The sequence below is a fragment of the Balaenoptera ricei genome, chromosome 8 (assembly GCF_028023285.1).
Source record: "Balaenoptera ricei isolate mBalRic1 chromosome 8, mBalRic1.hap2, whole genome shotgun sequence".
NCBI lineage: Eukaryota > Metazoa > Chordata > Mammalia > Artiodactyla > Balaenopteridae > Balaenoptera > Balaenoptera ricei.
This window is the reverse complement of record NC_082646.1, coordinates 99,844,385-99,871,737: the sequence shown is the minus strand read 5'-3', so window position 1 is coordinate 99,871,737 and position 27,353 is coordinate 99,844,385. Positions and strand designations below refer to the sequence as shown.

Below are 27,353 nucleotides of genomic sequence, written 5' to 3'. Positions count from 1 at the left end.
AGAGGTTACCTGAGTTGGAATGACCCTCCTGAAGCTGGAGCTGGAAAAGAGTAGGACCTACCAGGCTGAGTCAGGGGGTTGGCTGACTCAAAACTAGTATTAGCAGCTGTTTTTCAGGCTTTGGATGGTGTGGCCTTTCTCTCCACAGATCGTCACCGTCTCTTGCTGCCCTCCCTCTCCTTGGACAGTTTCAGAACGACGCTTTGCCAAGAAGTTATTCACACTGGGTGGGTGAATGGTTTAAAGTCAGTGCAAAGCAGGAGACATGGGGCTGCTTATGATACGGAGATTGAGTGCTGGGAAGCCAGAGGACACGACACGTCGCAATCCTGGCTCTGCTGTTTACTGATTGTGCGGTCTCGGCAGTTACCAACCTGCTCTGAACCTGTTTCCCCATCTGTGAAACACGCGGCACAACACCCATTTCGCAGGACAGAAGGAGGATGGAACAAGAATGTAAGTTCCCATCTCTCTTGCCTCCCCCTCCTCAAAGCAATGCAGTCTGTCTTCCAACTGCCCTCACTCAGCTCACCAGCGACTGGCAAATTTCAACCTTCTCGACAGCAAAGGACATCGTTGCCCTCTTCTTCCTTGTTGAGATGCTCTTCCATCAGCTTCTGCGACTTACACGTTGCAGGTTCTCCTGTGTCATCGGATGCTGATTTAGTCTCTCCTGAGCCTCCCCTCTCCCCGCAGGTTGTGCCCATTTCCCACTGCCTTCTTGAGATCTCTCCCACAGGCACCTCGACTCAACCCATCCCCAGCCCAAATCATAGCTGTCCCGCTCCCACCCCAGGGCTACCTAACTTGCTAAGTCAGAAAGCAGGAGTCAGATCTTCCTCTCTCCCTCAGTCTTTGAATCTGGTCACTTCTGCCTCCCAGAGAACATGTCCACCCAAAGCCCTCCCCACAGCCTACAGCCCCTGCCCTCACCTCCCTCCACGCTCCGCCCTGGCCGCTCTGCTCCTTGCTCTTGCTTGAACTCGCTGGGCTCTGCTGGTACTGTTTCCTCTGCCTGGAATCCAGCTCCTTCTGCAGACATCAGCCTGGCTCACTCCTCTCCGTAGTTCAGGTCTCTGTCACGTTACTGGAGGCCTTCCCTGACCGCCCTCTGTAAAATCACACTCCCCATTCAACCTCTCCCCTGCATTACTTTTCTTCACCGCATTTACCATCATCTGACATGTATTTGTTTATTGGCTCTTGCCACACCAGAATGTAACTACATGAGAGCAGAGGCTGTTATTACTGCTATACCCCTAACAACCAGCATGCAGGAAGTGCTCAGTATTTGTTGGGTGAATGACTGCATTTCCACTACCACCCATTCCCAGCCACCTAACTGATTTCCCCACAACTGCACCTTGCCCGCTAATCCTCTCCAGTGGTCTCTTCAAACATGAATCTGATCGTATCGTTCCCCTGCTCAAAACCCTTCAAAGAGCCCCTCAATGTACTGAGAATAAAGTCCAGACTCTTGAAGCAAGGCCTGTGTGACCTGACCCTGCCCCCCTCCCCTCATTCTCTGCTCCAGCCATGCTGGTCTCAGGGCTCACACCCAGGCTCTCACCATGGGGCTTTTTCACATGCAGCTCCTCACATCCCCACCTTCCCCCGCACCTCCTCATCCAACAAGTCTCAGCTGAAATGCGGGACACTAGAGTGTGGAGGTTAAGAGCCTTACTCCAGTGCTAAACTACGTGGATTTGAATCTCAGCTCTGCCACCTAGTAGCTCTGTCACCTTGGGCAGGACACTTAAAGCTCTCTGTTCCTGACTGTCCTCATAACTATCTCACAGGATTGCTATGAGGATTATATAAATAAAGTCACATAAAGGACTGGCCCACAACAAAGGCTGTTTATTATCATTATAATTGCTTGGGGACACCTTCCCTGATGCCCCCAAGTTAACCCACCCCATTAAACACATCCACAGCACCGGGGAGTGCTCCTCTTTACTCTTACTGTTGCTCTTTGCCCCTTGTAGACCTGAGCTCTGTAAAGGGCGCTGCCTCTGTCTTGTCCACAGCCGCGTCCCCAGCACCTCGGGCAGGCCAGGCCCACAGCTGATGAAACATGAAACACATGTTCATTCCTAGCTCTTTCCCTCAACAGGGCTGCCTTTGGCCAGATACACAGAAGGGTGCAGACATGCCCTAGCCACCTCCAGTGAGTCTGGTGTCCTTCAGCACAGAACAAAAACCAACCTCACAGGCCTTCGGTGGTGAGAAAAGCTGCCAAAATAATCTAATGCCTGACTCAGAGACTTGTCAGCTGAGTGTCTCTGGCATTTTAACCTTCACAAGTCATTCCGTTTGGTTCCAAACAGAAATGCTTGTCCTTCAGGGAGCTGGATGGGAGTGACTATTCCAGCACTAAGCACCCCAGCAGGGCAATAGTGCTGCCTGCGACCTGGCTACCTCACTGGGCAGGGTCACTTCTGCAACGTTTAAAGAACAAGCACCTTGAGGAGTTCCCAGGGAGGGTGGCAGGACAAGCTCTACCGGAAGCTGATAAAAAGATCTTACATCTAGAAGTGGTTTACCTTATTAAGAGTCTTGGGAAACAAAGTGGTCATCCATAAGCAGGAAGGGAAGTCCTTGCCCTGCTTCTCATAGACTGGTCTCTATCAGGGAACCCAAAGAGAAAGATCCAGACACCCAAGCTCAGAAACACCAGTCTTTATACAGAGCTCTGCTGAGGGAAGGTGAGGGTGGTCAGGTGCCCATCTCCACCTCCACCACTTCTGCCCAGGTGCTAAAGCCCACGTCCTTATGGATGAGCACCAGGCTGGGAGCAGGACTTGGCTCCTCGGACACCACAAAGCACTTATCTTGGCTCTCAGAAAGGGTGACCTCGAAGACGTCCGGGGCTGGGGATCCGCCCCGTTCACTGCATGTGTCCAGTAGTTCTGGCTCGGTCTGCAGGAGCACCACGGTGGGCTCAGAAGTGGCAGGCGGCGGCACACAGGGTGGGCTGGAGGGTGCCCCGGGCTGATGACTGAGCTGGTGCCGCTTGAGGCTTTGGAGGAGAGTGTAGCCCATGCCACAGGTGGGGCAGCGGTAGGGCTTGTCAGCCAGGTGGGATTTGAGGTGGCGCCTCAGCTTGGTCGCCAGCGTGTAAGCACGGCCGCACTGGGGGCACGGGAAGGGCCTCTCGCCTGAGTGCAAGCGCTCGTGCGCGCGCAGTGTGTGGGGATCCCGGAGGGCCTTCCCACACACGGGGCACAGGTGGGCCTCCCCGGTGTGGGAGATGAGGTGGCGCCGCAGTTCAGGCAGCTGGGGGAAGGCGTCAGCACAGTGTGGGCAGCGGTAAGGGCGCTCCCCTGTGTGCAGCCGCAGGTGCCCGCGCAGGCTGCCCCGCTGGCGGAACGCCCGGCCGCAGTGTGGGCACAGGAAGGGCTTCTCCCCTGTGTGGAGCCGCATGTGGTTCCGCAGGGAGCCCTGGTTGGCCAGGGGCCGCCCGCACACCGGGCACGGGCAAGGGGCAGGGGCCGCCGGCACCTGGTGTGTCTTGCGATGCAGCCGCAGGGAGGGCCGGCGGGCGAAGGCCTTGCCACACTGGTCGCAAGCAAAGGGCCGGGCACCTGAGTGTACAACCTGGTGCTCTCTGAGGTCTCGCCGGGTACCGTAGGCCTTGGTGCACTGAGGGCAGGGGAATGGCCGCACCCCACGGTGGCCCAGCATGTGGGCTTTGAAGCTCTCCTCTGAGCTGTAGCTCTTGCCACACTCGGTGCAAAGGAAGGGCTTGTGGCCCGTGTGCACGAACGCATGCTTCTTCAGGTGGCAAAGCTGCAGGAAGGCCTTTCCGCACTCCACACAGCGGTACCGTCGCCCCCGCTTCGGGGAGCCTCCCACCGGGCCAGGGGCGCTCCGCAAGCATGCGGGGAAACCAGGGTGCTGCTGCTCTCCACTCTGCCGGGCCCCGGGCTCTGAGGTCTTCGCTCTGGGTGGCCGTTGATCACTGGGGCTACGCAACTTCTTGACGAGGTAAGCATGCAGCTGGGGGCCCCTGGCAGAAGATGAGGAACTGGCCTCACTGCTCTCAGGGCCCTGCTGGGGAGTGGAGCTGCTCTGAGGTTCAGGTGGCATCTGGGTCTGGGGTGGGTCCTCCTCGTCTACACGGCCATCCTGAGGCAATGGGCCTTGTGGCTGGCTCTCCTTGGAAACCTGGTCCTGGATTTGGGGCTTAAGTCCAGGGCTCACTACCTGGATGCGGGGGGGTGACTGGTAACCAGGATCTGCAAGGCAAGAGTGGGGTGCTGGGCTTAGTAGAGACTGTAGCAGGGGGTCACGGTGGTCTCACCAGGAAATTATAGGAATATGTGTCTTCTCCTCCTCAGCCCCTGAACTGCAATGGGAGCAATGACACCAATCTCTTCTTGGAACATGAGTCACACACTCTGTTTATCTTTCTGTCCAGTCTCAGGTGCCTTCTGGGGAGGCTCTCCTGGGAACCACAGTGTCTAGACATCTGGATAATTTCTAGAGAAAGGCCATCCCAGAGTGCCCTTGTTCTCCCTCTGGAGACATGCACTTAGGATGAGTTGAGACCACCACCTCCTCACTTTAGCTCACGTGAAAATAAAAGGAATCCCCAGCCCCAGCCCAGATAGAAAAAACATAAGAAAACTGGAAACCTTATACACAACTTGCTGTCTTTGTCAATGTGACCGTACTACTCCAGAAAACTTAACTCAGGAAGATAAAACTTGCAAATATCTATACAGCTGACCCTTGAAAAACACAGGTTTGAACTTCACGGGTCCACTTATACGAGGATTTTTTTCAACAGTAAATACCACAGCACTACATGGTTGAATCCACAGATGCAAAACCACAGATGTGAAACCTTGGATATGGAGGGTCAACCATAAGTTATACTCAGATTTTCAACTGCCCGGAGGGTCAGTGTCCCTAACCCCCGTGTTGTTCAAGAGTCAACTATATTGTTCATTCCAAAGAAAAGACTTGTCACTCTTTAATAAAAAGCATCAAATGACAGTTTACATCCCCAAACTCTTTGAACCTCTTACCTGAAAATTCTAGCCTTGCTGTGTCCACAAATCCTAAACTACTATGTCATGATCCTTACCCAATACTGATTGAGCCCCGACCCCATCCCACACTGAAAAATCCACCTTATACCAGACTTCAAAATTTCGATAAATATCCAGGCTTTGCCCTTCCTTTTCAGAAATGCTACTGTTCTCCCTTACCGTCTTACGCCATAAGCTTTGCTTTGTCTTATCAACAGGTTATTTTGGTGGTAATTGGGGAAGCCAGCATTTATTTGATACATACCTGTGCAAGGCTCTGCTGCATCCTCCCCAGGGGAGGCCACTTCCTGTTGTACAGCAGACTCCACTTCTGTCACCACAGCCAAGGATGCCTCTTCCTCTAGCCTGGGCTGGGTGGGACTCAGGCCCTCCGAGGGAGGCTGGGGCCACATCAGCAGCTCAAAACCTGGCAGCACGACCCGGTACACCTGCAGGTGGAGCCTCTCGCTGATCCGCACTGGGGCCACGTTTCCCTCACCCTCCAGCCTGCCCCGCTGCACCAAACTGCAAAGCAGAGCAAGAGCTAGCTCAGGAGATCCCCTTCAAGCGGCCCTCCCTGAAAGCCCCAGCTCCTGGGCAGTCTGAGTCCTAAAGGATCCCATGCCTTTGGAACACTCACTGCAAAAGATCCCTGGGTGGGAACCAGAAGTCAGCTTCCAGTTCCATCCCATGCCACAACAGAAAGCCTCAAAGGAGCATCTTCACTACATAGTCTCCTGTAACTTACCTAGTCCAGCCTGAACTCTGCTCACAAGCACACACATCTCCCCATGGGCCTAGTGACACGTCCTGAAATAAACCAATAAAAGTCTTTCTCCCATGTGTTTGAGGGGACCAGGGTGAAACACACAACAAAAAAACCCTGATGTAACTTCTCCTGAGACAGATCTAAGATGAAGCCCCTGGAAGGTTAACAGTCTCTGGTCTGCCTCTATAGGACTATACCATTAGAGTTTTCATTCAATAAAGGCCCAAAAAATTGTCCCCTCACCTCCCTCCCAAAGTGTGGTGAATTACTAAATTGAACATATTATTGCCTTTCAGTGAATACCAAACAGAAGAAGTAGTAAGAGATATATCAACTTTAAATTTGTTTTTCAGGACTTATGCAATGAAATCCTTTACCTGTGCTTTTTCATCTTTTGCTCCAAATAATCCTGGAGAATTAAAATAAAGGAAACGGCATTCTTTTATTTTACATATGAGTTAAACGTGGCATGCCATCTAACTAGTTATGTGACAAAGCTGGGATTTGATCCCATGGCTTTTTTTTTTTTTAAATAAATTTATTTATTTTATTTATTTATGTTTGGCTGCATTGGGTCTTCCTTCCTGCGCACTGACTTTCTCTAGTTGCTGCGAGCAGGGGTTAATCTTTGTTGTGGTGCGTGGGCTTCTCATTGGGGTGGCTTCTCTTGCTGTGGAGAACGGGCTCTAGGCGTCTGGGCTCAGTAGTTGTGGCTCGCTGGCTCCAGAGCGCAGGCTCAGTAGTTGTGGCGCACGGACTTAGTTGCTCCGCGGCATGTGGGATCTTCCCAGGCCAGGGATCGAACCCGTGTCCTCTGCATTGGCAGGTGGATTCTTAACCACTGTGCCACCAGGGAAGTCTCCCCATGGCTTTTTAATTCCAAAAACCTTTGCTCTTGACTTTCGTCGTCATTGCTGACACTCTACTAATCCACCTTTTTATTTTTTTTACATTTTGGCTGCGCTGTGCGGCCTGTGGGATCTTAGTTCCCCGACCAGGGATCGAACTCGCGCCCCCTGCGGTGGAAGCGCTGGAGTCTTAACCACTGGACCCAGGGAAGTCCCATCTACTAATCCACCTTTTAATAACTTTTTGCACCTCCTCAGCTACTGCAAGTGAGGGGATGAGACAGTCCCTGAGAGAGAGGGCATAAACCATCTCCTATCTCTTGAAACACCCTGCATCTTCTAACAAACTGGAAAGTTATCAGGAAACGTCTGATCAAAATTTTCAGTCACGGAGAAGTAACGCCCTATCCCTCAGTACCTCCTTCTGCTTTGTTTTCACTCCATGGCCCTTCTGCTCGGAGACAGACTCCTCTTCCAGTGGCCCCCAGAGCAGTCCCGGCTGCAAGGGTTCCCCAACACACCAGACCCCCAAGCGCTGCTCCTTGATGAGTGAGGGGCCAAGGGCCAAGCCCCGCGGGAGGCTCTTTAGAGCGAGGATGGCTCGGGTAGGTCCGGGCGAGAAGTCTTTGAGCTCCTGTGCACAGCCTTCTCTGGAAGGGCTCCATCCTGAGTCCGGGCCCAGGCGTGGATCGGGGGCTGCAGGAACAGAGGAAGACAGTGAGGAAGCGGCCCAAGAGGTCGTGGGGTGCGGAAAGGTGAGGGAGAAAACCCGAGGTCCAGCTAGGCCTTAGGAGTCTGAGGGATCTGTAAGGGCTCCAAGGGGGCCCCGGAAAGGTTTGAGGCGGTTCGAGGGCTCTTAAGAAGCTCCCACAGGTTCTGAGGGCACCGGAGGAGGATGCCAGGCTCGGGAGGAAAAGGGTCGGCGGGGGAAAGAGTTGACCAGAGAACGTTAGGAGTATCTAGGCCAGGGCCGAGGGTCGGAGACACCGCAGGTCACTCACCGAACTGCAGTCTCTCCCACTCCAAGGGCAGCTCCTTCGCCTCCTCCATCCCGGGTCAGAAAGCCTCCCTCCGCCGGAAGTGAGACTCACCTTCTCAGCTCCCCCCGGAAACAGTCACTGACTACCAAATTTCCTCTCGGGAAAGAATCGTAACAGTTAGACCTCTTTGGTGCGCAGGACTGGGAGTTTGGCAGTAGTGGTGAGGCAAATCTCTGTCCGAGAACAATACGAGTTTAGAATTCCGGAGGTCCACTAGGGAGTTGAGTATCCGGTAGAGAGGAACTAATTGTTTCAATGGCTTCCTTTTGGGAGGGACGAGCCGGACGGTTATACTGTCTCTCCTCCAGGCGGGCACGTAAGCGGGCACGTAAGGAAGTGGGCGGGGCTCCTGGGAAGGCCATGTTTGGACCGGGCAGTGGGTCGGAAGTGGGTCGGAGGTGTGGCGGAAGTGGCTGGGAAGTGAAGCGACAGGGAGGGGGTGGTTCCCATTCGACCGCGGAGCCGGATGTTTGCCTGTCTTTGACAGGCGTGGCGGAGGGAGCGGTGCCCCACCACGGTGAGCTGCGGGGCCCGGGGTCTCCCTGGGAGGTGGTGGGGGAAGGAGAGGGACTGGCCTGGTCTTCTGAAGGGTTGGGATACGGATGGGGAGGATCCGAGCGGAACCGAGGAAGGGAGTAAGGGTGGAATGGGGCCTGGGAACCTGGCCTTCCTGCTGCGGGGATTCGGCCCCCCTCGAGGGTCTGAAGTGAGAGGACTTTGCTTCCTTGCTGCCTTCTTCCTGGCCTCCTCGCTGGCTGTCATTGAGCAAGCTCGTGGGAAGGGGAAGTCTCCCTGGTCCGACCTGGGGAAGAACTAAGACCAAGAAATTTGGGGGAAGTATTCCACCTTTGCCACTTATTAGGCCACACTTTCATATCTATTTTTTAATTTGTGAAATGGGATAATTACACCCAATCTGGGTTTTGTAAACCATGAAGCTCTATGCAAATGTGATTGTAGTTAAAAGTTTTGCTGTTGTATTGTGGGATTTGAATTTTCACAATTCTGGAGCCCCAACTAGGAGGGCAATCCCCAGGCCAGAGAATACGATTTTAAGTTGTTATTTCAGTTGTCCACGAAGGAGATTAGGAGAGAAGCTTTACTTTGCCCTTTTGTAGAACTTTGAGAATCGCTTGAATGACAGTCCATTAGAGAAGTATTGAGGGATTGACCTGCACAAAGCAACCACCTTAAGGTAGACATGGATTAAAATCTTGACCTTGCTATATGACCCTAAGCAACTTGCTTACTCTTTCTGGTCCTCGGTTTCTCAAACTGTAAAATGGGTTTGGTAATACATACCTCACTGGTGCTGTTGTGAAAAGATAATTTGTATCCAGTTCATGGTGCTTGGTTCCCTTTTCCTCTTAGGATACAAACTGATTTGTTCAGTCATTCAGCAAATGACTGAGCATCAACTCTGTGCCAGATGTAATTTTGAGTAGGCAGGGTTTCTTAAACGGGAAAGAGGGCCTGTGAACCCCTTAAAATTTCATGCAAGATTTCATGCATGTGCTGATTTTTCTTAGGGAAAAAGTCCACAAATTTCTTCAGAATTTCAGAGAGCTCTAGGACTTCCCAAAGGTTAACACTTCTGCCTAAAGTGATTCTTTTTTTTTTTTTTAATAAATTTATTTTATTTATTTATTTATTTTTGGCTGCGTTGGGTCTTCGTTGCTGCGTGCAGGCTTTTCTCTAGTTGCGTTGAGCGGGGGCTACTCTTCGTTGCGGTGCACGGGCTTCTCATGGCAGTGGCTGCTCTTGTTGCGGAGCACGGGCTCTAGGTGCGCAGGCTTCAGTAGTTGTGGCTCACGGGCTTAGTTGCTCCGCGGCATGTGGGATCTTCCCGGCCCAGGGCTCAAACCCGTGTCCCCTGCATCGGCAGGCGGATTCTTAACCACTGCGCCAGCAGGGAAGCCCCTAAAGTGATTCTTGAAGATTATTGTAAAGGTAGAGATTTTACCAACTGAGAAGGGAAAAACTAATCTGACAATAAGGAGTATTTTGCAGAGTGGAGCAGGACTTGTAAGTGACAGGAGTCTTAGGCAGCCAGGATGCTTCATTTCTACTACTTTATGTTAGAATTGCCCTGCACTAGCTTCCCTCACCCCCCCCCCCCCCCCCCCCACTGAATGGGAGCTGAGCTTCTGGGCTCACAGAGGGCAACAGCTGTGGGTTGGAGGGTAGTGAGGGAGGCTAGGCTAGCTGGGAGGTGGAAACAACTGTGATTAGTTGCGCTCGAAAAGGAGCTTATGGGACGGGGGAGGGGTCAGTTCTGGAAGAACTGACAAAATAGAAGAGTTACTGGAAGAGGTGGAGTTCAAGCTCGGCTCCCTTTTAGAGAGTGTCCCTCTCTGTCCCTCACACATACTTCAACTCCCAGCTGTTCCTTCTAATCCCGTTGTTCACTTCAGCACAAGTAATTTAGAATGCTGGAGAATTATATTTCTGGGAGGAGCCTTCACTTCTGTAGATGAGGAAATTTAGGCCTAGATAGGAAAAGGACTTGCTCAGTATCTTTGTGACTCGGTCAGGGCTATAATCCAGTTCTTCATGTATCTCATCCCATGTTTTTTTCACTGCATCAAGCACCCACTGTGTGCAGAAAGACTTCTCTGGAACTGCTGTGGGCAGGGCTGAAGGAGCTCTTGGTGCCTGGGCAGTAACCAAACAGAAGGGATGGAGAGAAGGCTCAGGCCTGGGGAGGGTTACTGTGAGCTAAATTCTGTCCTTGTTACCTGGCCAGGGGCCCCTTTGGGGGAGCCCTCACAGCTTCCTGGTTGAATAGGGGGAGGAGCTTATAGCTGAATCAGGTGTGGATTTCTCAAGACTGAGGGTTGCTTGGAATGGGGAGCTGGGGTGAGGGGTACAGCAGCACTCGCTGGGAGATAAGCATTCCCAAACAATAGAGAACTTCTTTCTCTGTGTTTGTGGGAAGGGACTTGTATTTTGGTAATGAGCAGTGAATAAGGGTAGCAGATAAGGCCAGAGGAGAGGAAGAGGAAGAAAAATAAGTTGGTTTTTTTTTTTTTTTTTTTTCCTGGCTGTTTGGCGGCTCAGTTTTGGCTCAGGAGCTTCAAACAGCTTTTGCCACTGAATCAGTGTGGTTGCCCTGGTAACAGGGTAGTTGTTGCTAGGTTGTTGCTAAGTAAGTAAGTAGGGAGCTGCTGGTTTGCCATCCGGATGGAGTCTTTGCTGTGATGTGCGCAGGCGGTTGTCACATCGCTCAGAGGTGTTCAGGATCTGGATCTGGGCCCACAGTTCTCCTCTCTTCTCCCTACCCACGCCTGGGTCTTGTCTGTGCTCCTTATCTGCCCTGCTGATTCTGTGACCATATATGTCATTTTTTGAGGCTCCAGAAATGCACTGGACTTAGAGCAGCCTCTTTGGGGTTGGTCGAGTGGGTTGAATTGAAACTCCCTCCCTCACACATATGGTGAGCTTGTGAAGGGAGAGGGATTGGCTTCTGGTGAGGGCTGAGGGCAGAAGGTGCCTCCTCCAGGCTGCACTCAGCCACATCCTTAAGGCCACACCCCAGACCTGGGCAAACCCAGTTTCAGAGTTGGCTCCTCTCCCTCCCCGCATGCAACAGCTGTTGTTCTGTTTTCCACTTCCTGGATCTCTGGACTCTGGGTGTCATGGGCTTCCTCCTTATCCACTTGTACCCCCCAATCCTTAAGGAGGTCTGTTGATCTTTCCCACCTTGAAACTAGTGTCAGGAGCTCCCCCCAGAGTAGACTGGGCTTGGGAGCCTCCAGGAGCCTGCAGATTGTCACAGTGACTGGCAGGAAGATTCCATTTCCTGCTCCTCATTCCTGTCCTGGGGCAAACCCAGCTGGGCCCCTTGGCCATGGCCTTTTTTTTTAGGTCTTATGGTCTCCGGCCACCTCCTCTTCCCTGGGCCAGGAGTGACGGATGGAGTAGCCAGGGCCACAGCTAACCTTTTTCAGGCAGGGGTTTGGAGCAGCCCTGTGCTCCTTAGATTCTTGCAATATCTCTTCCCCATCACTGCTGGGGCCTGGGAAGCTTCTGTGCTCTACGACCCTGGAGGAGAGGGGCATGGCCCTTGAACCTCTGCAGTTGGGACTGCTCGACTGAACCAGCTGGGTGGTGGGCAGTGCAGGGCCTGGCACAGCTGTTCCTTATCCAGCTGGAGGGCCTGAAGGCAGGCACTGAGCTGTGCCATCCTATGCCCCAGCTGCCTTTTCTGGCAACATGCCAGAAAACTGTGCAGCCAGGAAAGCCAGGAGGAGCTACATGGAGCTCTTGGCAAGGATGAGAAATGTTGAGGAACAGGGACAAGGGAGCTTGGAGGAGGAAAGAGTGGGAGCAGGAGGGCTTGCTATAGAAGTTATGGGTGAAAAGAGTGTGTCACTGACCTACCAACTCCCTCCTGTCTCCCAGGGTTCTCTTCAGGTTCTGCAGCGTGAAGCTGTGGGGCAGAGGCTTGGCCATGGACCCACTCTCAGAGCTGCAGGACGACCTGACTTTGGATGACACCAGCCAGGCTCTGAACCAGCTGAAGCTAGCCTCCATTGATGAGAAGAACTGGCCCTCAGATGAAATGCCCGACTTTCCCAAGTCAGGTGGGTACGGCTGGATCTCAGCAGCCATAAGCGCCTTAGAAGGGGAGACCCCCTTCCTGTGGAAGGAAGACCCCAGGAGGACAGGATGCGGGCAAACAGACCAGCCCCAGGGTGGGGCTGGGAGCACAAGCCTTACTGGGGGGAGGGCCAAAGAGCACGAATCTCAGGGAGAAAATTGTGCCAGACCTCCAGATGATCCCCTGACTTTGCTGTGTTCCTCAGATGACTCCAAAAGCAGCTCCCCGGAACCTGTCACACACCTGAAGTGGGATGACCCTTACTACGACATTGCCCGGCACCAGATTGTGGAGGTGGCAGGTGAGTACACCCAGCCTTGCACCTTTTCCCTCACAGTCTGCATCCCTGGCTTAAGGAAGCCAGGCCCTCCTGCCTTAGGGGAAGGGGCTGCAGGGGAGGGGCCGGTCTGACCCCTGACCCTGGGGCTCTTGAGGCTCCATGGATCATTCATTAAAAATACAGACTTGATTGTGAGGGCCACTTGGTCTGTTCACCTGCAACCACATCCTGACCTGTGACCTCATCATCTCCACTGGCGGATGGCGTGTGGGAGGCACTGTGAAAGCCCTGGGTTTGATTTCCAGCTCTGCAGTCTGAGCTCATTTCTTCCTCACAGGGTTGCTGAGAGGATGTCAATGGTGAATGTATATCAGGGCCTAGCCCACAGCCAGAACGTAGTTGGCCCTCAATTAGTGTTCATTCATCTCCCTTCTCTTTGCCCTCAGGTCAGCTTTTCTTCCCCATCAGTTATTGGGGAGCAGGGAGGTGCCAGTCCCTCCAGGGAAACCCTACCTTCAAGGAAGTCTGGAATGGCAGAGCCTCCTTCCAGAAGTTAGGAGCCACATGACTCCTGGAGCATCAGGTTCCCCGCAGATGTGCTACCCTGCTAAGAATGAGTGCGGAGCCCCCCTTGGGTCTTGGCCTCAGTGAGCTCCCGCCCTCCTGTTCATAATGCAGGACCCAGAAACCTCCAGGAGCAAGGGAGGTAGCAGAGATGTTGATGACCTGATTTCTGCCTGTAGGGTCCTAGTGCTAGAAGAGAAAATTGGAATTGTAGGATCTTTTGTCTTTTCTTCAGCTGTAAGCAAGGATGGCAGCACGGCCCTGCCCTGAGGCATTGGGGTGGGCAAGGGGAGCCAGGTAGCTTGTGGCCCCTGGAGCCCTGAGTGGTGCTGGCTGAGGGGGCCCTGGAGGCATCCGGCCATAGGGAAGCAGCAGGGAGCTCCGTCTCTCCTGAATGCTGGGCTCAGGGAGGGATGGGGCAGTTGAGAGGGTTGTTCCTAACGTCAAGGTGTTTCCTTGGCATCTGTGTTCCTGATGCCTGCCCTGGTCTGGATTGGAGGACTTGGCAATGGCCTCTATCACCCCTACAGAAGCAAGGCTGAGAGTTCTTTTTTGGCCTGATACTGCCCTGAGTACAGGAGAGTCACCTGAAGGCTCAGAACTTTCCTCACTCCTAGAGATGGACCTGACTGGGGCATGGGGATGTCTGATATGAAGGAGTCTCTCTGCTGACATCCTCCTGGCTATGTGGCCAAGTCACAAGGCAGAGCAGGGGAGACTGCCCCCATCCCCACCAGGTGACCCCTGCAAGCAGAGCTGCAACATGTTTCTGTTTCTCCAGGGTGCGATGAGCCTGAGGGGGCCCAGCCAGGTAGGTTTGTTCCTGGCTTTCTGTGCTTGGCCTCTCTGGTCTGTGGATCAAGAATGGCTCTTGGTGGAGGCCAGGTGGAGCCAGCTTAATTGCAGCCCCACTCTGGGGAGCTGGGAGCTGGGAGCTGGTGGTACTTGGGAGCTGGAAATAGCAGGGGATTTATGGGAGGTTTGACAGGGTGGGGACTGTGTGGGGAGCCCACACATCCAGAGCCCAAAGGGAAAGGAGCTCCAGGGGAGGGGGGCCTTGTCCATGGGGGTCGTGGGGCTGGCTGTAAGCAATGGCCTGGCCTGAGTGCTGGCTCAGGGCTCCTCTGGTGGGGTGTCCCCCATGTGTATGCCTCTCTGACTGCTGAGAAGAGTTTGGATTGGCACTGCCAGAGCAAGAGTTGTTTGATGAGGCTATGGTGACTTCCTGGGAGGCCAGTTTCCTGGCCTTGGAAACCAGAGAAAGAGCCCATGTTGGAAGGGAGGATGGGTTATGTCCCCAACTCCTCTGTAGCCTCTGTTCTCCTTGCTGGCAGTAGCTGTCATGCTCCACGGTCAAACCTGACTGGTCCACGTGGGTTCTTTCCAGTGGTGTGCTGGTAAAGGTTTAATAGTTGGCCCTCCAGAAAGAAAAAAAAGAAAAGGCTATTATTTGTATTATTTGTAACATGTGTAATTTCTAACTACAAATAGCAGATTTCTAGCCACCAACGATGATGTCAGCTGGCTTGCAGTATTCCTGACAATTTCACATTTTCACCAATGTGCCCCAGACCCCCACCTCCCATCTCCTTGGTTGGCCTGCTCTCAGGTCGCGGGAGTGCGCTGGTCTGGCGGGTCCCAGAACGCCTGCTAGAGGAGCTGCTCTGTTGCTGATTAATACCCAGGTTCCCCTGGGAAGTTCCTGATCCGTATCTGGGGAATGCAGAGGTTTCATTCTCCGGCGGCTGGTCTTTTCCTGGTGCTTACCACAAACGCTGTGCCTCCTTTTTGAGCCCTCTCCCTCAGCGCTCTGGAGCCACCAGTGCTGCCAGCTCCTTCTTTCCCTTCAGTTTCCAGGGTAAATCTGTTTGAATCTTCTGAGATCAGGAGGGGACTCCCAGGCCTTTTTACACATGCTTCTTGTAGGAGCCGTTACCCTGCCTGCTGGCAAATGCCCGAGCCACTCAAGGACTTGGGCAATGGGACTCCACTCCAGGGAGGAGAGGACGGGCTAAGCCCTGGGGTTGCCCATGTCTCGTTCTTTGCTGGTCTGGGAGTCTTGCCATCCAGTCCCTCTCTGAGCCCCCTCCTTTGTCCCCCATCCCCATCCTGACTTTACTTGGCATGCATTTATAAAACACCTACTTTGGGAACAAGTCCAGTAGTCAGCACTGAGGATTTAAAAAAAAAAAAAATTTATTTATGCCTGCGTCAGGTCTTAGTTGAAGCACGCGGGATCTTTCATTGCGGCGCATGGGCTTCTCTCTAGTTGTGGCGCATGGGCTCCAGAGCACGTGGGCTGTGTAGTTTGTGGCATGCAGGCTCTCTAGTTGAGGTGCGCGAGCTCAGTAGTTGTGGCGTGTGGGCTTAGTTGCCCAGCAGCATGTGGGATCTTAGTTCCCTGACCAGGGATCGAACCCGCATCCCCTGCATTGGAAGGTGGATTCTTAACCACTGGACCACCAGGGAGGTCCCCAGCATTGAGGATTCATTGAGGAGAAATGCACATTCCCTCCTTCAAGGAGTGTACAGTCCAGGGAAGCGGTTCTTGAAACTGGTCAGGAGTCCTCCTTGAAAATAGGAAAGGTGTGGACCTCTTCCCCAGAAAACACGTGCATGTGCTTGTAATATTTTTTATATTACATCATGACATTGGTGGATGCCCATTGATGGAAACCTGGTTGAGAACCCAATTTCCCATTTACAGGTTGCTGGGGCAGCTGAGCGGTGGAACTACAGGCCTCTGGCCTCTCACCTCAGTTGCCTGCTTAACCAGTTACCAGCTCTGTAAATACCAGAGCCCTGTGAGGTCAGACTTTCTGCTCTGCCTAAGTCCTCAAATCTGCCGGCCAATGAGAGCTGCCTTACTGTTGGAGGGCAGTGATGAAGAGAATCTTTTAGAATCCTCCATGCTCCTCCCAGCATTTTCTGCTATACCCTGGGCGTTTCCTCTGCTTAGAGGGGAGTAGACAGATGATGTCCCCCCGCCCCACAGGCTCATAATAGAAGGCCCAGGGGTTTCTGAAGCTCCAGATTGTCCACGAGGGTGGGCTGGCCAGTCTAACCCTTCATCCCTGCCCACTGCCAGTCTGCTCTTTCTTCTGTCAAAGCCTATGGGAAGTGAATCAGAGCAGGCCACAGAGCCACCCCCAACTGGCCTGGAAGGAACCCAGCACCTCAGGATCTGGTCCAGGGTGTGGAGGGGAACAGGTGACACCTGGCCTTTCAAAATAGACCTGCTGCTGGACGGAGCTGTACCGTCTCCTCCTCAGACATGCCTGCAGAGGGTTCTCTGCTTGTTAAGTCTGGAGAAATTCTGCCCCAGGCTTTGGGAAGCTGTCCAAAGCAGTCTCACACCCCAGATAACATTGTGAGCAAACTCAGAAATAGAACCGTGCATACCGTGTAATGCCGACCTGTGACAGGCTGCCAGCGTTTATTGAATACCTGCCACGTTGCTGGGCTCTGGACCATCTGGACATTTAAAGATGGACAAGACAGTCCCTGTCTTTGAGCTGCTCACAGCCACTAGAGGAGACAGACACATAAATAGTTATACAGGAGAGTCAAAGTGTTATGACGGAGACGGGTGATGGTTCATGCTGGGAGCTATGAAAAGGGACAGCTAACCTGCCTGCGGGGAGGAGGAGGGGACACAGGCTTCTGGGAGATTATGCCTGGGATGAGTCTTAAGGATTCAAAGGAGTTAGCTTAGAGGAGGGGAGCAGAATTGCCTAGAGGAAGTCTGTCTGGCATGAGAGACAGAGGCTAAAGCCACCTGCTGCGGACTGGGCCAAAGGTGTGCATGGTGTGAGCCTGCAGAGGGGGTTGGCGGGGCCAAGCCTCAAAGTCCTGTGAGCCTTTCTAAGGGGCTTTTATACAGCTTGGGGTGGTGTTCAGGAAGAAAGGAGGAGTCAAGGCAGGAGAGTCAGGGGCAGGTAGATGTTTCTAATTCTCCAAGGCTAGAAGCTGGGGCAGTTTAGAAAGGAGAACGGAGCCTCTCTCTGGGCTTGGTGGGCCAGGCCTCAGACGCTGACCCAGGAAATTCTTGGAGGGTCCTGGCTAGGGCCAGCAGAGGCTAGGCAGTGTTCTGGGTGGAGATGGGATCATTGGAGGGGTTGATCCAGAGGCTGGACACAGTGGGAGACTGCTGGGAGTGAGGCAATAGCTCAGGCCAGAGCACCAGGCTGGGCCACCAGCAGGGACTGGGGCCATGCTGCCCACATTCCAGAAGCCTTCCTCAGCCCCTCCACTGAGTCTTGCCCCAGCCCTTGAGAAAAGGGTCAGAGCCTTGGCAACCACTTTGGAAAAGCACTGAGTCCTGGGTTAAGTCACTGACCAAGAAGGATCATCAAGATCATGGTTTATTTAACATGGAGAAGACACTCAGCAAGTTGTTGGGGAATCCCTGAATCCTCAGAGGTAGAAGGAGGACAGACTGTGTGGGCTGTGTAAGTGGTCTTTTTATATGCCTCTGAAGTAGTGGGGATTAGGCAAGAATGACTCTGGAGAGGTGTGAGGGTAAAGATAAAGGGAAGGGCCCTGGGACATGGGGGAGTGGGGACCAGGCCTTGTCCCCATCGAGCTGTGCTTGGAGTCCCTGGTCCACACTGACCCTGGAAGAGCATCTCACCTTGGGAGGCTGTGGCATATGTCTCAGGAGCTCCCCAGCTTCATGACAAAGCCAGATGGTCAGACCATGAAATAGTGACTAGTTTTGGACAGACATCCCTCAGTGATTACACTCAAATGAGCACCTTCCCAAAGTGTTACAAACTCCTCTCTACTCCATGTTTTTTAGAATATCCTTAATGAGAAAGGAATGATTTTTAGAAATGTCCAGAGGTCAATCAACTGTGGCAAATAATTCTGGCAGTAAAATCAGAAAGTGTTGTTAGTAGTCAAGAACAAGACATGACTATTAAGTAATCACACTGATTTCTTCATTGGCCTCAGGCTTTCTGAGAAGGTAGCTTCAAGAAGTTTTTCAAATACAGGCTGCTCAGAGGAGATGCTTCTGGAATAGGTGTGGAGTTTTAAGATGATGTACGGCAAGATAACAGTTGCTTTGGTGGGTGTGACTTTTTTTGTTTTCTTAGTTATGGTGAAATTTACATAACATAAAATTAACCATTTTAGGGGCTTCCCTGGTGGCGCAGTGGTTAAGAATCCGCCTGCCAATGCAGGGGACATGGGTTCGAGCCCTGGCCGAGGAAGATCCCACATGCCGCGGAGCAACTAAGCCCGTGCGCCACAACTACTGAGCCTGTGCTCTAGAGCTCGCGTGCCACAACTACTGAGCCCGCGTGCCACAACTACTGAAGCCCGCACGCCTAGAGCCCATGCTCCGCAACAAGAGAAGCCACCACAATGAGAAGCCCGCACACTGCAACGAAGAGTAGCCCCCACTCACCGCAACTAGAGAAAGCCCGTGCACAGCAACAAAGACCCAACGCAGCCAAAAAAAAAAAAAAAAAAAACCATTTTAAAGTGTATACTTTGGTGGTATTTAGTACATTCACAATGTTGAACAACCACCACCTCTATCTAGTTCCATCATTTCATCCATTGTTTCACCCATACCAACCCCCATAACCATAAGCATCAATCCCTATTCTCCCTTCCTCCCAGCACCTATAACCACTAATTTGCTTTCTGTTGTTACAGATTTACCTATATAGCTCATATAAATGGAACCAAACAATATGTAGCCTGTTATGTCCAGCTTCTTTCACTTAGCATCATGTTTTCAAGGTTCATTCACAATGTAGCGTGTTATCAGTACTCCATTCCTTTTTATAGCCAATAGTCCATTGCATGGATAACACCACATTTTCTTCATCTACCCATCCATTGATGGACATTTGGGTTGTTTCCACAGGCATGACTTTTTAAGAAGTCATGTTATTTTTTTGTGCCCCAGCTCTGTAGCCCTGAGACCACCTGTCCCTCTTTCTTCAGTGACACACCCTTGAGTGCAGGCACCTGCCCAGAGGTCTGTCCGCATGGGCCACTCTGGCCCCAACGCTAAATGGTACAGTCTCCAGGCCTGGCCTTTCAGATCCTCACCTGACTTCTCTTGGCTTATTGTTCACCCACTGTGCTCCATCTTTCTCCACACCTAGGAGATGACAAGTATGGGCGGAAGATCATTGTGTTTAGTGCCTGCCGAATGCCCCCGAGCCACCAGCTGGACCATAGCAAGCTCCTGGGGTGAGTACCCATGGGGAAGTGATGGAACCCGTGCTCAGATCCTCACTACGGCCTGGAGCCACTTTCTTTACTGTCCCTTCCTGCCCCAGGGGTACCAAGCCTCCCTCAAGGCCTCCCTTCTTCTAGTGAGGGAGCCATTTTATATTGGGAGCACTGGGCTAGGAGTCAGATCTGGTTTCTAGTGCTGGAAACCATCTGTGTGACCTTGGAAAGTGTGTTCATCTCTTTAAGCCTCTTTTTCTTCACTCTTCTTAGGGAATAATAATACAGCCCTTGTTCCTCATAGGCGTGAGATACTGCATTTGAAAATGCTTTGAAAAGTAAAATACCGTCCAAATGTGAGGACTGATTATGATAACGATATGGTGCGCTTCTGAGGCAGTTGCAGTTGTTCATCATTTACATGAATAATTAGTGTTATTTTGTGCCAAGTCTGGTGCCAACAACTTCTGTACCTATCCAGGTTCTAATAGCTAAATACAGGTAATAGCTCTGGTTGGTCTAGAAATCTCCTGATGCAAGTCCGAAGGCTGATTGAAAGCAGGAGTTTGACAGACTGTGTTCTGATAAGTGTTCATCGTTGAGCCACCACTAGGCCAGTGCTGGGCCCACAGCAGGTGCGGGATCCCTGGAGGCAGAGCCATAACTGACCTCCTCCTGAGGCTCCTCAGTGTGTGTACAGTTTCCATCTTGCACTGCTTTCCTGACACTTTAAAGCACTCCCTGCAATTGCAAATGTCTGCCCCGCCCTTCCCGGCTCTTTGGGATCCTGAATGATTGTGTGTGTGGAGGGGCTGGTGTGGGGTTGGGGACAGTCCGGGGCTACGGCAACAGAAGGGGAGGGCCTGACTGCAGAGCCTCTGCAGGCCTGTGAGCCAGGGCCAGGCCCGAGTCCCCCCAGCTTTGTGTGAATGCTTTCTCTCTGGTCTCCTGAGCCCTCCTCCCACTGCTCCTCAGCCGTGCAGGTAGGCAGAGCCTTGTCCAGGCCCATCACGTGGCCCAGCCAGGAACAGGCCAAGGAGCCCAGCCTGAGGGTGGCTGAGTCACATGTCCTCCTTTCTGGTTTTATTGTCACAGCATCTGGCAAGGCAGGTGATAGACTCCTGGCCACATTATGGGCTGAGTGGGAGGAAGTCAGAGGAGGTGGATGGGAAAGCACCCAGCTTTCAGGAGAGAGCTTGCTGAGCGAGGCTGCTCCCACTCTGGGGCTTCGTCTGCCTTTGGGAAGCCCTCTGTCACCCGTCCTGTCCATCCTCCACTCCCTCCCAGCGGGATCTCCCCGCCACCACCTGGCCGGGCAGGGAGGCGCTTTCATCATGCATCAGTCCTGTCATCTTGTTTTCAGTCAGATTATCTCAGACTTGGCTTTTCCCAGCTGTCCAGCCAGATCTGGGGGGTTGAAACAGAAAGTGCCTGAAGCTTGGATGCAGAAGACCAGTTAAACTTCAACTCTGCCTCTTACTAGTTGTGTGCTTGGGGTCAGGTCTCTCCTGAGCCGTGTGAAATGTCATTGTATTCATTTGTAAAGTATCACAGATTTCAAGAATGTAGAAAAATGTCGATAGCTATTAAGAAAAAATACAGACAGCAATTAACAAAGTCTCCCATAAACCCACCACCCAGAGAGAAAACCACTGTTAACACTTTAGTGTATTCACTTCCCATTTTTTTTCTATAACATATGCAGAACTCTATAGTCAGTTTTGTATCTTACATAATGTTTTTATCTTCTGAGCATTAAACATTCTTCAAGGATATCCTTTCAAAAAATTTTATTGACGTATGTGTATCCAGAAAAGTGAACACATTATGTATACTACTTGATGAATTTTCAAAAACGAAATACACCCACGTCATCCACACCTACAAACTTCCCTTTGCTCTTCCAGGCAGTACCCCAAAGGGTAACCACTGTTCTCACATCCAACTTCACAGATTGGTTCTGTCTGCAGAAACATCCTGTGAGGTATTCTATTTATACCTCTCCTATGATTTATTTAACCAATATTCTTTGCTGCTCATTTTTTTCCCCCCATTATAAAACAGGCTATAATGAACAGCCTTTTACAAAAACATTTCTGTTCATCTCTGATTAGTTCCTTGGGATAAATTCCTGGACATATTTTTATCAGGTCAGAGTATGAACATTTTATAGCTTCTGATAAACATCACTTTATTGACCTCCAAAAGGTCATAACATTCATCAAAGGATGAGTGTATTTTCACTACTACTTTTGCTATTTTATGTATTTATTTTTATTTTTATTTTTTGCGTGGCATGCGGGATCTTAGTTCCCCAACCAGGGATCGAACCCATGCCCCCTGCAGTGGAAGCGCAGAGTCTTAACTGCTGGACTGCCAGGGAAGTCCCTAACTTTTGCTATTTTATAGTTGCAAAATGCCATCTTTTTATGTGACAGCTCTTTTCAAACTGCAAAGTGCTCAATGTGTGTAAGGGGTAAATTACTGTGTAGTGATAATGATGGGAATCAAGATAATAAATCCAGCATAAGACACCTCACATGTCCGCCAGTGCTGGCACCCATGGACCAATGTTTAGGTTAGCCTCTCTGGGATAGGTCAGGTTGTGTCTGGGCACTTAGTCACATCCTTGGGCACTTCCCAAGGCTCCTTCCCGGGCTTCCCTGGTGGCTCAGTGGTTAAGAATCCGCCTGTCAGTGCAGGGGACGCGGGTTCGAGCCCTGGTCCAGGAAGATCCCACATGCCGCGGAGCAACTAAGCCCGTGCGCCGCAACTACTGACCTGCACTCTAGAGCCCGCGAGCCACAACTACTGAAGCCCGCACGCCTAGAGCCCCTGCTCCGCAACAAGAGAAGCCACCGCAATGAGAAGCCCGCGCACTGCAGCGAAGAGTAGCCCCCGCTCACTGCAACTAGAGAAAGCCAGTGCGCAGCAACAAAGACCCAACGCACCAAAAATAAATTAACTAATTAAATAAATTAAAACAAAAGCCGTCAGATTTCTAATTAATAACTGTAAGCTTTCCAAATCATTTAAAAAAAAAAAAAAAAGGCTCCTTCCCTTCTTTCCCTCCTCCCCTCCTTTCCCTCCTCCCCTTGGAAGCCCTTAGCATTCCTGCACGCCCAGCCTCCCAGCCTGGAGTGGTGTTCCTGCTGGGGCCTGGGAGCTGTTGGCCAGCCAGAAAGAGGGTTTTCCACTGGGCTCCTCTCCCTTTCTGGAATTCATGTTCATTCAATTCATACTTCTCCACCTCAGGTAAGCCCAACACCGGTATGTGTGTTTGTGTTGGGTGGTAGGTATTGTGTTGTGAGCATAGGGAACTTGAGGTGTGGGTCTTTGGTCCACAGAACGTCCAGTGACTGGAGCAGGGGAGGGGACCCTCTGACCATCCTGATCCCCTTTCGTGGGCACAGTGTTCTACAGACAGCGCTGGGCGTGTAAAAGGCAGAGCTGTCCCATGATCAACAAGGCAAAACTTGGAGTTAGTTCACCTCCAGTCCCCACCACCACAAGCTGTGTGACCTCAGAGAAGTGCTTGACCTCTCTGAGCCTCACTGCCCTCGCTCATAAGAAGGGGATAGTATTGGCCTCCATTATAATGAGGAAGGCATGAGATATTGCATACAAAGTGCTTGGTAGACACTAAGAGCTTAATACTGGTAAATGGTGACTGTCATCCTTACTGTTGACTCGGGGCAATCCTGTGAGTGAAGTGTTATTCCCATTTTTACTGCAGGTATGTGAGACGGCTCCAGTTAGAGTCCTGGTCTCCTGACTCCTAGTCAGTGCTCAAACCTGAGAGCTGCTGTTGTTCTTATTATTCCTCCACCCAGCCCAGCCACTACCTCGTTCCTCCTCCACCTCAACAGGGTGACTGATTATGCAGCCAGAACAGACAGGGCAGGAGAGGGGCTGGCGGAGGCAGGAGGAGGGGATTCCTGGGGCACTGGTTCTGTCTTAATGGGGCCCCACTTGCATACAGGGCAGGCCTGAGTGGGGCTCGTCCCTTACAGGTACCTGAAGCACACCCTGGACCAGTATGTGGAGAGCGACTACACGCTGCTCTACCTGCACCACGGCCTGACCAGTGACAACAAGCCCTCCCTCAGCTGGCTCCGGGATGCCTACCGGGAGTTTGACCGCAAGTGGGTTAGGGCCTAGGAGGAGCTCCAGGGCCCGGGGGCCAGCAGCTCTGCCGGGTTCTGGGCTGCCCTCTGCTTGGGCAGGAACGTATTCCATGCTGGGGGAGGCGGGTCGCCCCCACCTGGGTAAACTAAACACAAAGAGTCTCAAGTTGGAATGGCCTGGGCTTAAATACCAGTTTCTCTACTTACTCGCTCTGTGACCTTTCATCTTACTTAACCTCTCTGAGCCCGTTTCCTAATCTGTAAAATAGGGCAACAATGGCACTTACCTCGCAGGCTTCCTATGAGTCATCAAATCAGTAACTGTACATTAAGAGCTTAGCTCTGTGCCTCTCCTACCACGCCCACTCCTGAGTTCCCCGTTCTGCCTCTGCAGGTACAAGAAGAATATCAAGGCTCTGTACATCGTGCACCCCACCATGTTCATCAAGACCCTGCTCATCCTCTTCAAGCCCATCATTAGGTGAGTGGGCCCAGGGTGGGGCACCCGTCTCTTGTGCTTCCCCTTGAACTGTGAAGCAGATACCTGAGGAAGCCAAGCATCCTGGGGACCGACCACTTTGGGGCTAGGCCTCTGTCTGATCTGGGTGGGCTGCTGAGGAGAAAGTGGAGGCCTGCTGAAGCAGGCCTACCCTGGACCCATACCCTTTCTTCCATCGGCAGCTTCAAGTTTGGGCAGAAGATCTTCTATGTGAATTACCTGAGTGAGCTGAGCGAGCATGTGAAGCTGGAGCAACTGGGGATCCCTCGCCAAGTGCTCAAGTGAGACCGGGATGCGGGCTGTGTGTGCCCACTGGGCACATTGTCCACATATATCATGTTTGTGGGGGTAGGATGTGCCGGCCAAGGGGAGAAGCAGCCTTGAGAGCACCAGGATACACAGGGGAAGGAAGCAGATGTGATGAGTAAGGGGCAGCACATGGGGTCAGAGAGAGCAAGTCCAGATCCCGTATCTGTCAGTGAAAAGCTCTGTAACCGAATCTCTTTAAAGTCTTCACTTCTGTGTAAAGCTGGGTTGGTGGGAGGAGTGAATGAGGTAATCCATGTAAGATAGCACAGTAAGTGCCTGACAAACAAGAGTTGCCATAGTGACTGCAGAGCCAGGTAGGGGCCCTGACCCTCCCCGCTGCTTCCCCAGGTATGATGACTTCCTCAAATCCACCCAGAAGAGCCCTGCGACAGCCCCCAAGCCCATGCCACCACGGCCCCCTCTGCCCAACCAGCAGTTCGGGGTCTCGTTGCAGCAGTGAGTATGCGAGAGGTGGGCGGGGCTGGCACCTGGGGACCAGGAGGGCTGCAGACCCATCACTGCGTTGTGCCCACAGCCTCCGGGAGAAGAACCCAGAGCAGGAGCCCATTCCGCTCGTGCTGCGGGAGACCATTGCCTACCTGCAGGCCCACGGTGAGTGCCGGGGAACCCTCTCCCCTCGGGAAGCTGCTGGGCAGGGCTGGGCAAGGTCCCACGTGCACCAGCACCCACACTGACCCTGACCGGGACCCCAAGACGCAGACTGGGTGGGGGAGTCCGCACGTTGCCCCAGAGCTCTGAGACTCACCAGGCCCCACTGTTTCCCAGCTCTCACCACTGAGGGGATTTTCCGGAGGTCGGCCAACACCCAAGTTGTTCGGGAGGTGCAACAGAAGTACAACATGGGTGAGTGGCCCCAGGGATGTGTCGAAGCCCAGAGGGCCAGTACAGATCGTGCGCGCGCACGCGTGTGTATGTGCGTGCGTGTGTGAGGTTTCTGGGGCATTTGGTATAATTACATGGGTCTCACTCCTGCCTGGTTGTCCCAGGCCTACTTTCTCGTAGGTCAGGCTTCTGGAGCCTGGGTTCAGGGTCATTCGGAGGCGAGGAGTAACTGTGGTGTGTGCTCGGGGGCCCCACTCCCCAGATGGCCTGACCCTGTGCCCCCTGTCTCAGTGGGAGGAGGAGGCTTGTGGCCAAGGGTGAAGTCAGGCTGTGGGTCCTGCTTGGCCTCCGGATTGGCTGCTGGTCTCCAGGCTCGGCCCAGCTCCTCCCCACCCTTCCTCCCCTCCCCACCCCCAGGGCTGCCTGTGGACTTCCACCAGTACAATGAGTTGCACCTGCCAGCGGTCATTCTCAAGACCTTCCTCCGGGAGCTTCCTGAGCCCCTGCTCACCTTTGACCTCTACTCCCACGTTGTGGGCTTCCTCAGTGAGTGCCCCTTTTCCCCCTCTCCAGCTTCTGCAGGTTGGGGTTGCAGCTGGACTCAGAGCAGGCGGGCTTGGCCTGTCCTTCAAGGAAAGTCTGGTTGGGTCTTCCCCCTAGCCTCATGACAGGGCTTCCCGAACCAGTCCGGCCATGGGCCCCTGTGACCTCGGCCCCCATTCCTCATAGACATTGACGAGAGCCAGAGAGTGGAGGCGACGCTGCAGGCCTTCCAGATGCTGCCCGAGGAGAACTACCTGGTGCTGCGCTTCCTCACTGCCTTCCTGGTGCAGGTGAGACCTCGGCCTGGGCCTCTACCGCTTACCTGGAGGAGAGAGGGAGGAGGAGTTGCCCTGGCTGCTGCTCCTGGGTGTGGTTGCCAGGCGTGGGAGGTGGCGTCGGTGGCTTCCTGCTGCAGCCCCCTTTTCCTTCCACAGATTTCTGCCCTCTGTGACCAGAACAAGATGACCAACACTAACCTGGCTGTTGTCTTCGGCCCTAACCTGCTGTGGGCCAAGGATGCTGCCATCACCCTCAAGGCCATTAATCCCATCAATACCTTCACTAAGTTCCTCCTGGATCATCAAGGGGAGTTGTTTCAGCCCTGACTCCAAGGGGCTCTGAGTCCAGCCCCTGCCCCACCCGCCCCTTTCTCTGATAGCCCCGGTTTGGACTCTTTCTCTTGGCTTCAGCCTTACGGGAGCCCAGGGCTCCTGCCCAGAAAGGGGCTGTGAGCCCCCTGGAGACAGAAGCTGGAGCCAGCCAACTGGACAGCTCCTCCTCCCCTTCTGTCCAGCCCACCTCACCAGCCCTGGAGGCCTCGCTGTAACCACAAGACGTTTTTCTTCGCCTTATACTTCTCACTGCCTCTTTGGATCCCTGGCTCCTGCCGGGGTCTGCAGAGCTGGCCTTGGCTCTTCAGGCAGGAGGACTGGCCCCAGCAACCGCTTGCTTACCTGCTTTCTCCTGCCTCTTCCCCTGGCAACTGGAGATGCCAAAATCACTGCCGGCTGGGCTGGTAGCTGGGGCTGGTCCTCCCCTTCCCGACTGCTGGGGAATGAAAGGCTGAGCTGGCCTGGGCTGGCCCTGCTGAGACTCCTCCCTGTCTGGGTGAAGGCCTGTTCCTGTCCTCCCCTCTGATGGCTCAGCCTCTGGTACTTCCACAGTTAACGAATGACAGCCTGGAGTCCTGTGTCTGCCTTCTCTTCCACACATCCTGGGTCAGCCTTTCCCAAGTGGTACTGCCCCCAGGGTGTCTTAGCCCCCTGGTTCTGCCAGGACTGGCAGCTTGGATGACAGGGCTGAGTCCCAGCATCCGTTCAAAATAGACACCCCACTCTCACCCCTGAGAGCCCCCCAGTGTCTGGTCAGACCACTGACAAGCAGTCCCCGCCCACTCCACCCCCCATGCCTTGCCTCCCCTCCCTTCCTACTTGGACAGATCCTTAGCCACATCTGTTGTGGAGTCACACTGGTCCCTGCTCTGGCCAGGGGTGACTCAGTGCCTCAGGATCTGGGGTGGCTCCTTCCTCCAGTTTTGGACTCCTGGAGGGGCTGGGTAGAGACTTTGCTAATTAGATTGGCCCCTGCCAGGTAAGTTCTAGCAACCTCCCCCTGGACCCTGATGATGATGGATATCCCTCTTTCCAGCTGTCCCTTCCTGGTGAACCACCTTCCTGCAGCCTTGGCCAGAGCCT

General features: G+C 53.1%; 2 protein-coding genes across 3 annotated transcripts; one reads left to right on the top strand and one right to left on the bottom strand.

Annotated features, from left to right (window-relative positions):
* Positions 1-1,840: 1,840 nt before the first annotated feature.
* ZNF408 (zinc finger protein 408) lies at positions 1,841-7,993 on the bottom strand. Of its 2 annotated transcripts, XM_059931521.1 has the most exons (6): positions 7,658-7,993; positions 7,075-7,352; positions 6,186-6,217; positions 5,788-5,849; positions 5,305-5,564; positions 1,841-4,241 (listed from the first exon to the last, which is right to left on the bottom strand). In XM_059931521.1, exons 2-6 carry the CDS (start codon positions 7,319-7,321, stop codon positions 2,719-2,721), a joined length of 2,124 nt encoding a protein of 707 aa, XP_059787504.1. In that variant the 5' UTR covers positions 7,322-7,352; positions 7,658-7,993; the 3' UTR covers positions 1,841-2,718. The 2 variants fall into 2 exon arrangements, with proteins under 2 accessions (XP_059787504.1, XP_059787503.1); XM_059931520.1 differs by lacking the exon at positions 6,186-6,217 and having other exon boundaries at positions 7,658-7,992.
* Positions 7,994-8,112: 119 nt separating this feature from the next.
* On the top strand, positions 8,113-26,371 carry ARHGAP1 (Rho GTPase activating protein 1). The gene is made up of 13 exons (XM_059931519.1): positions 8,113-8,213; positions 12,101-12,282; positions 12,505-12,600; positions 19,269-19,356; positions 23,352-23,483; positions 23,860-23,946; positions 24,147-24,245; positions 24,622-24,729; positions 24,809-24,885; positions 25,060-25,137; positions 25,534-25,662; positions 25,846-25,949; positions 26,094-26,371. The coding sequence occupies exons 2-13, from the start codon at positions 12,150-12,152 to the stop codon at positions 26,262-26,264; spliced, it is 1,302 nt and encodes a 433-aa protein (XP_059787502.1). The 5' UTR covers positions 8,113-8,213; positions 12,101-12,149; the 3' UTR covers positions 26,265-26,371.
* Positions 26,372-27,353: the final 982 nt, after the last annotated feature.

What these genes read in the sequence shown, in the direction of transcription:
- ZNF408 (XM_059931520.1), bottom strand. Translation starts at nt 7,706, where the DNA reads ATGGAGGAGGCGAAGGAGCTGCCCTTGGAGTGGGAGAGACTGCAGTTC. An exon ending in CAGAGTTCAGGCTGGACTAG is followed by an intron (nt 5,565 to 5,787) that starts GTAAGTTACAGG and finishes TCTGCTTTGCAG; the next exon opens with TTTGGTGCAGCGGGGCAGGC. An exon ending in TGCAGCAGAGCCTTGCACAG is followed by an intron (nt 4,242 to 5,304) that starts GTATGTATCAAA and finishes CTTGCCTTGCAG; the next exon opens with ATCCTGGTTACCAGTCACCC.
- ARHGAP1 (XM_059931519.1), top strand. Translation starts at nt 12,150, where the DNA reads ATGGACCCACTCTCAGAGCTGCAGGACGACCTGACTTTGGATGACACC. An exon ending in CCACGTTGTGGGCTTCCTCA is followed by an intron (nt 25,663 to 25,845) that starts GTGAGTGCCCCT and finishes CATTCCTCATAG; the next exon opens with ACATTGACGAGAGCCAGAGA. An exon ending in TCACTGCCTTCCTGGTGCAG is followed by an intron (nt 25,950 to 26,093) that starts GTGAGACCTCGG and finishes TTCCTTCCACAG; the next exon opens with ATTTCTGCCCTCTGTGACCA.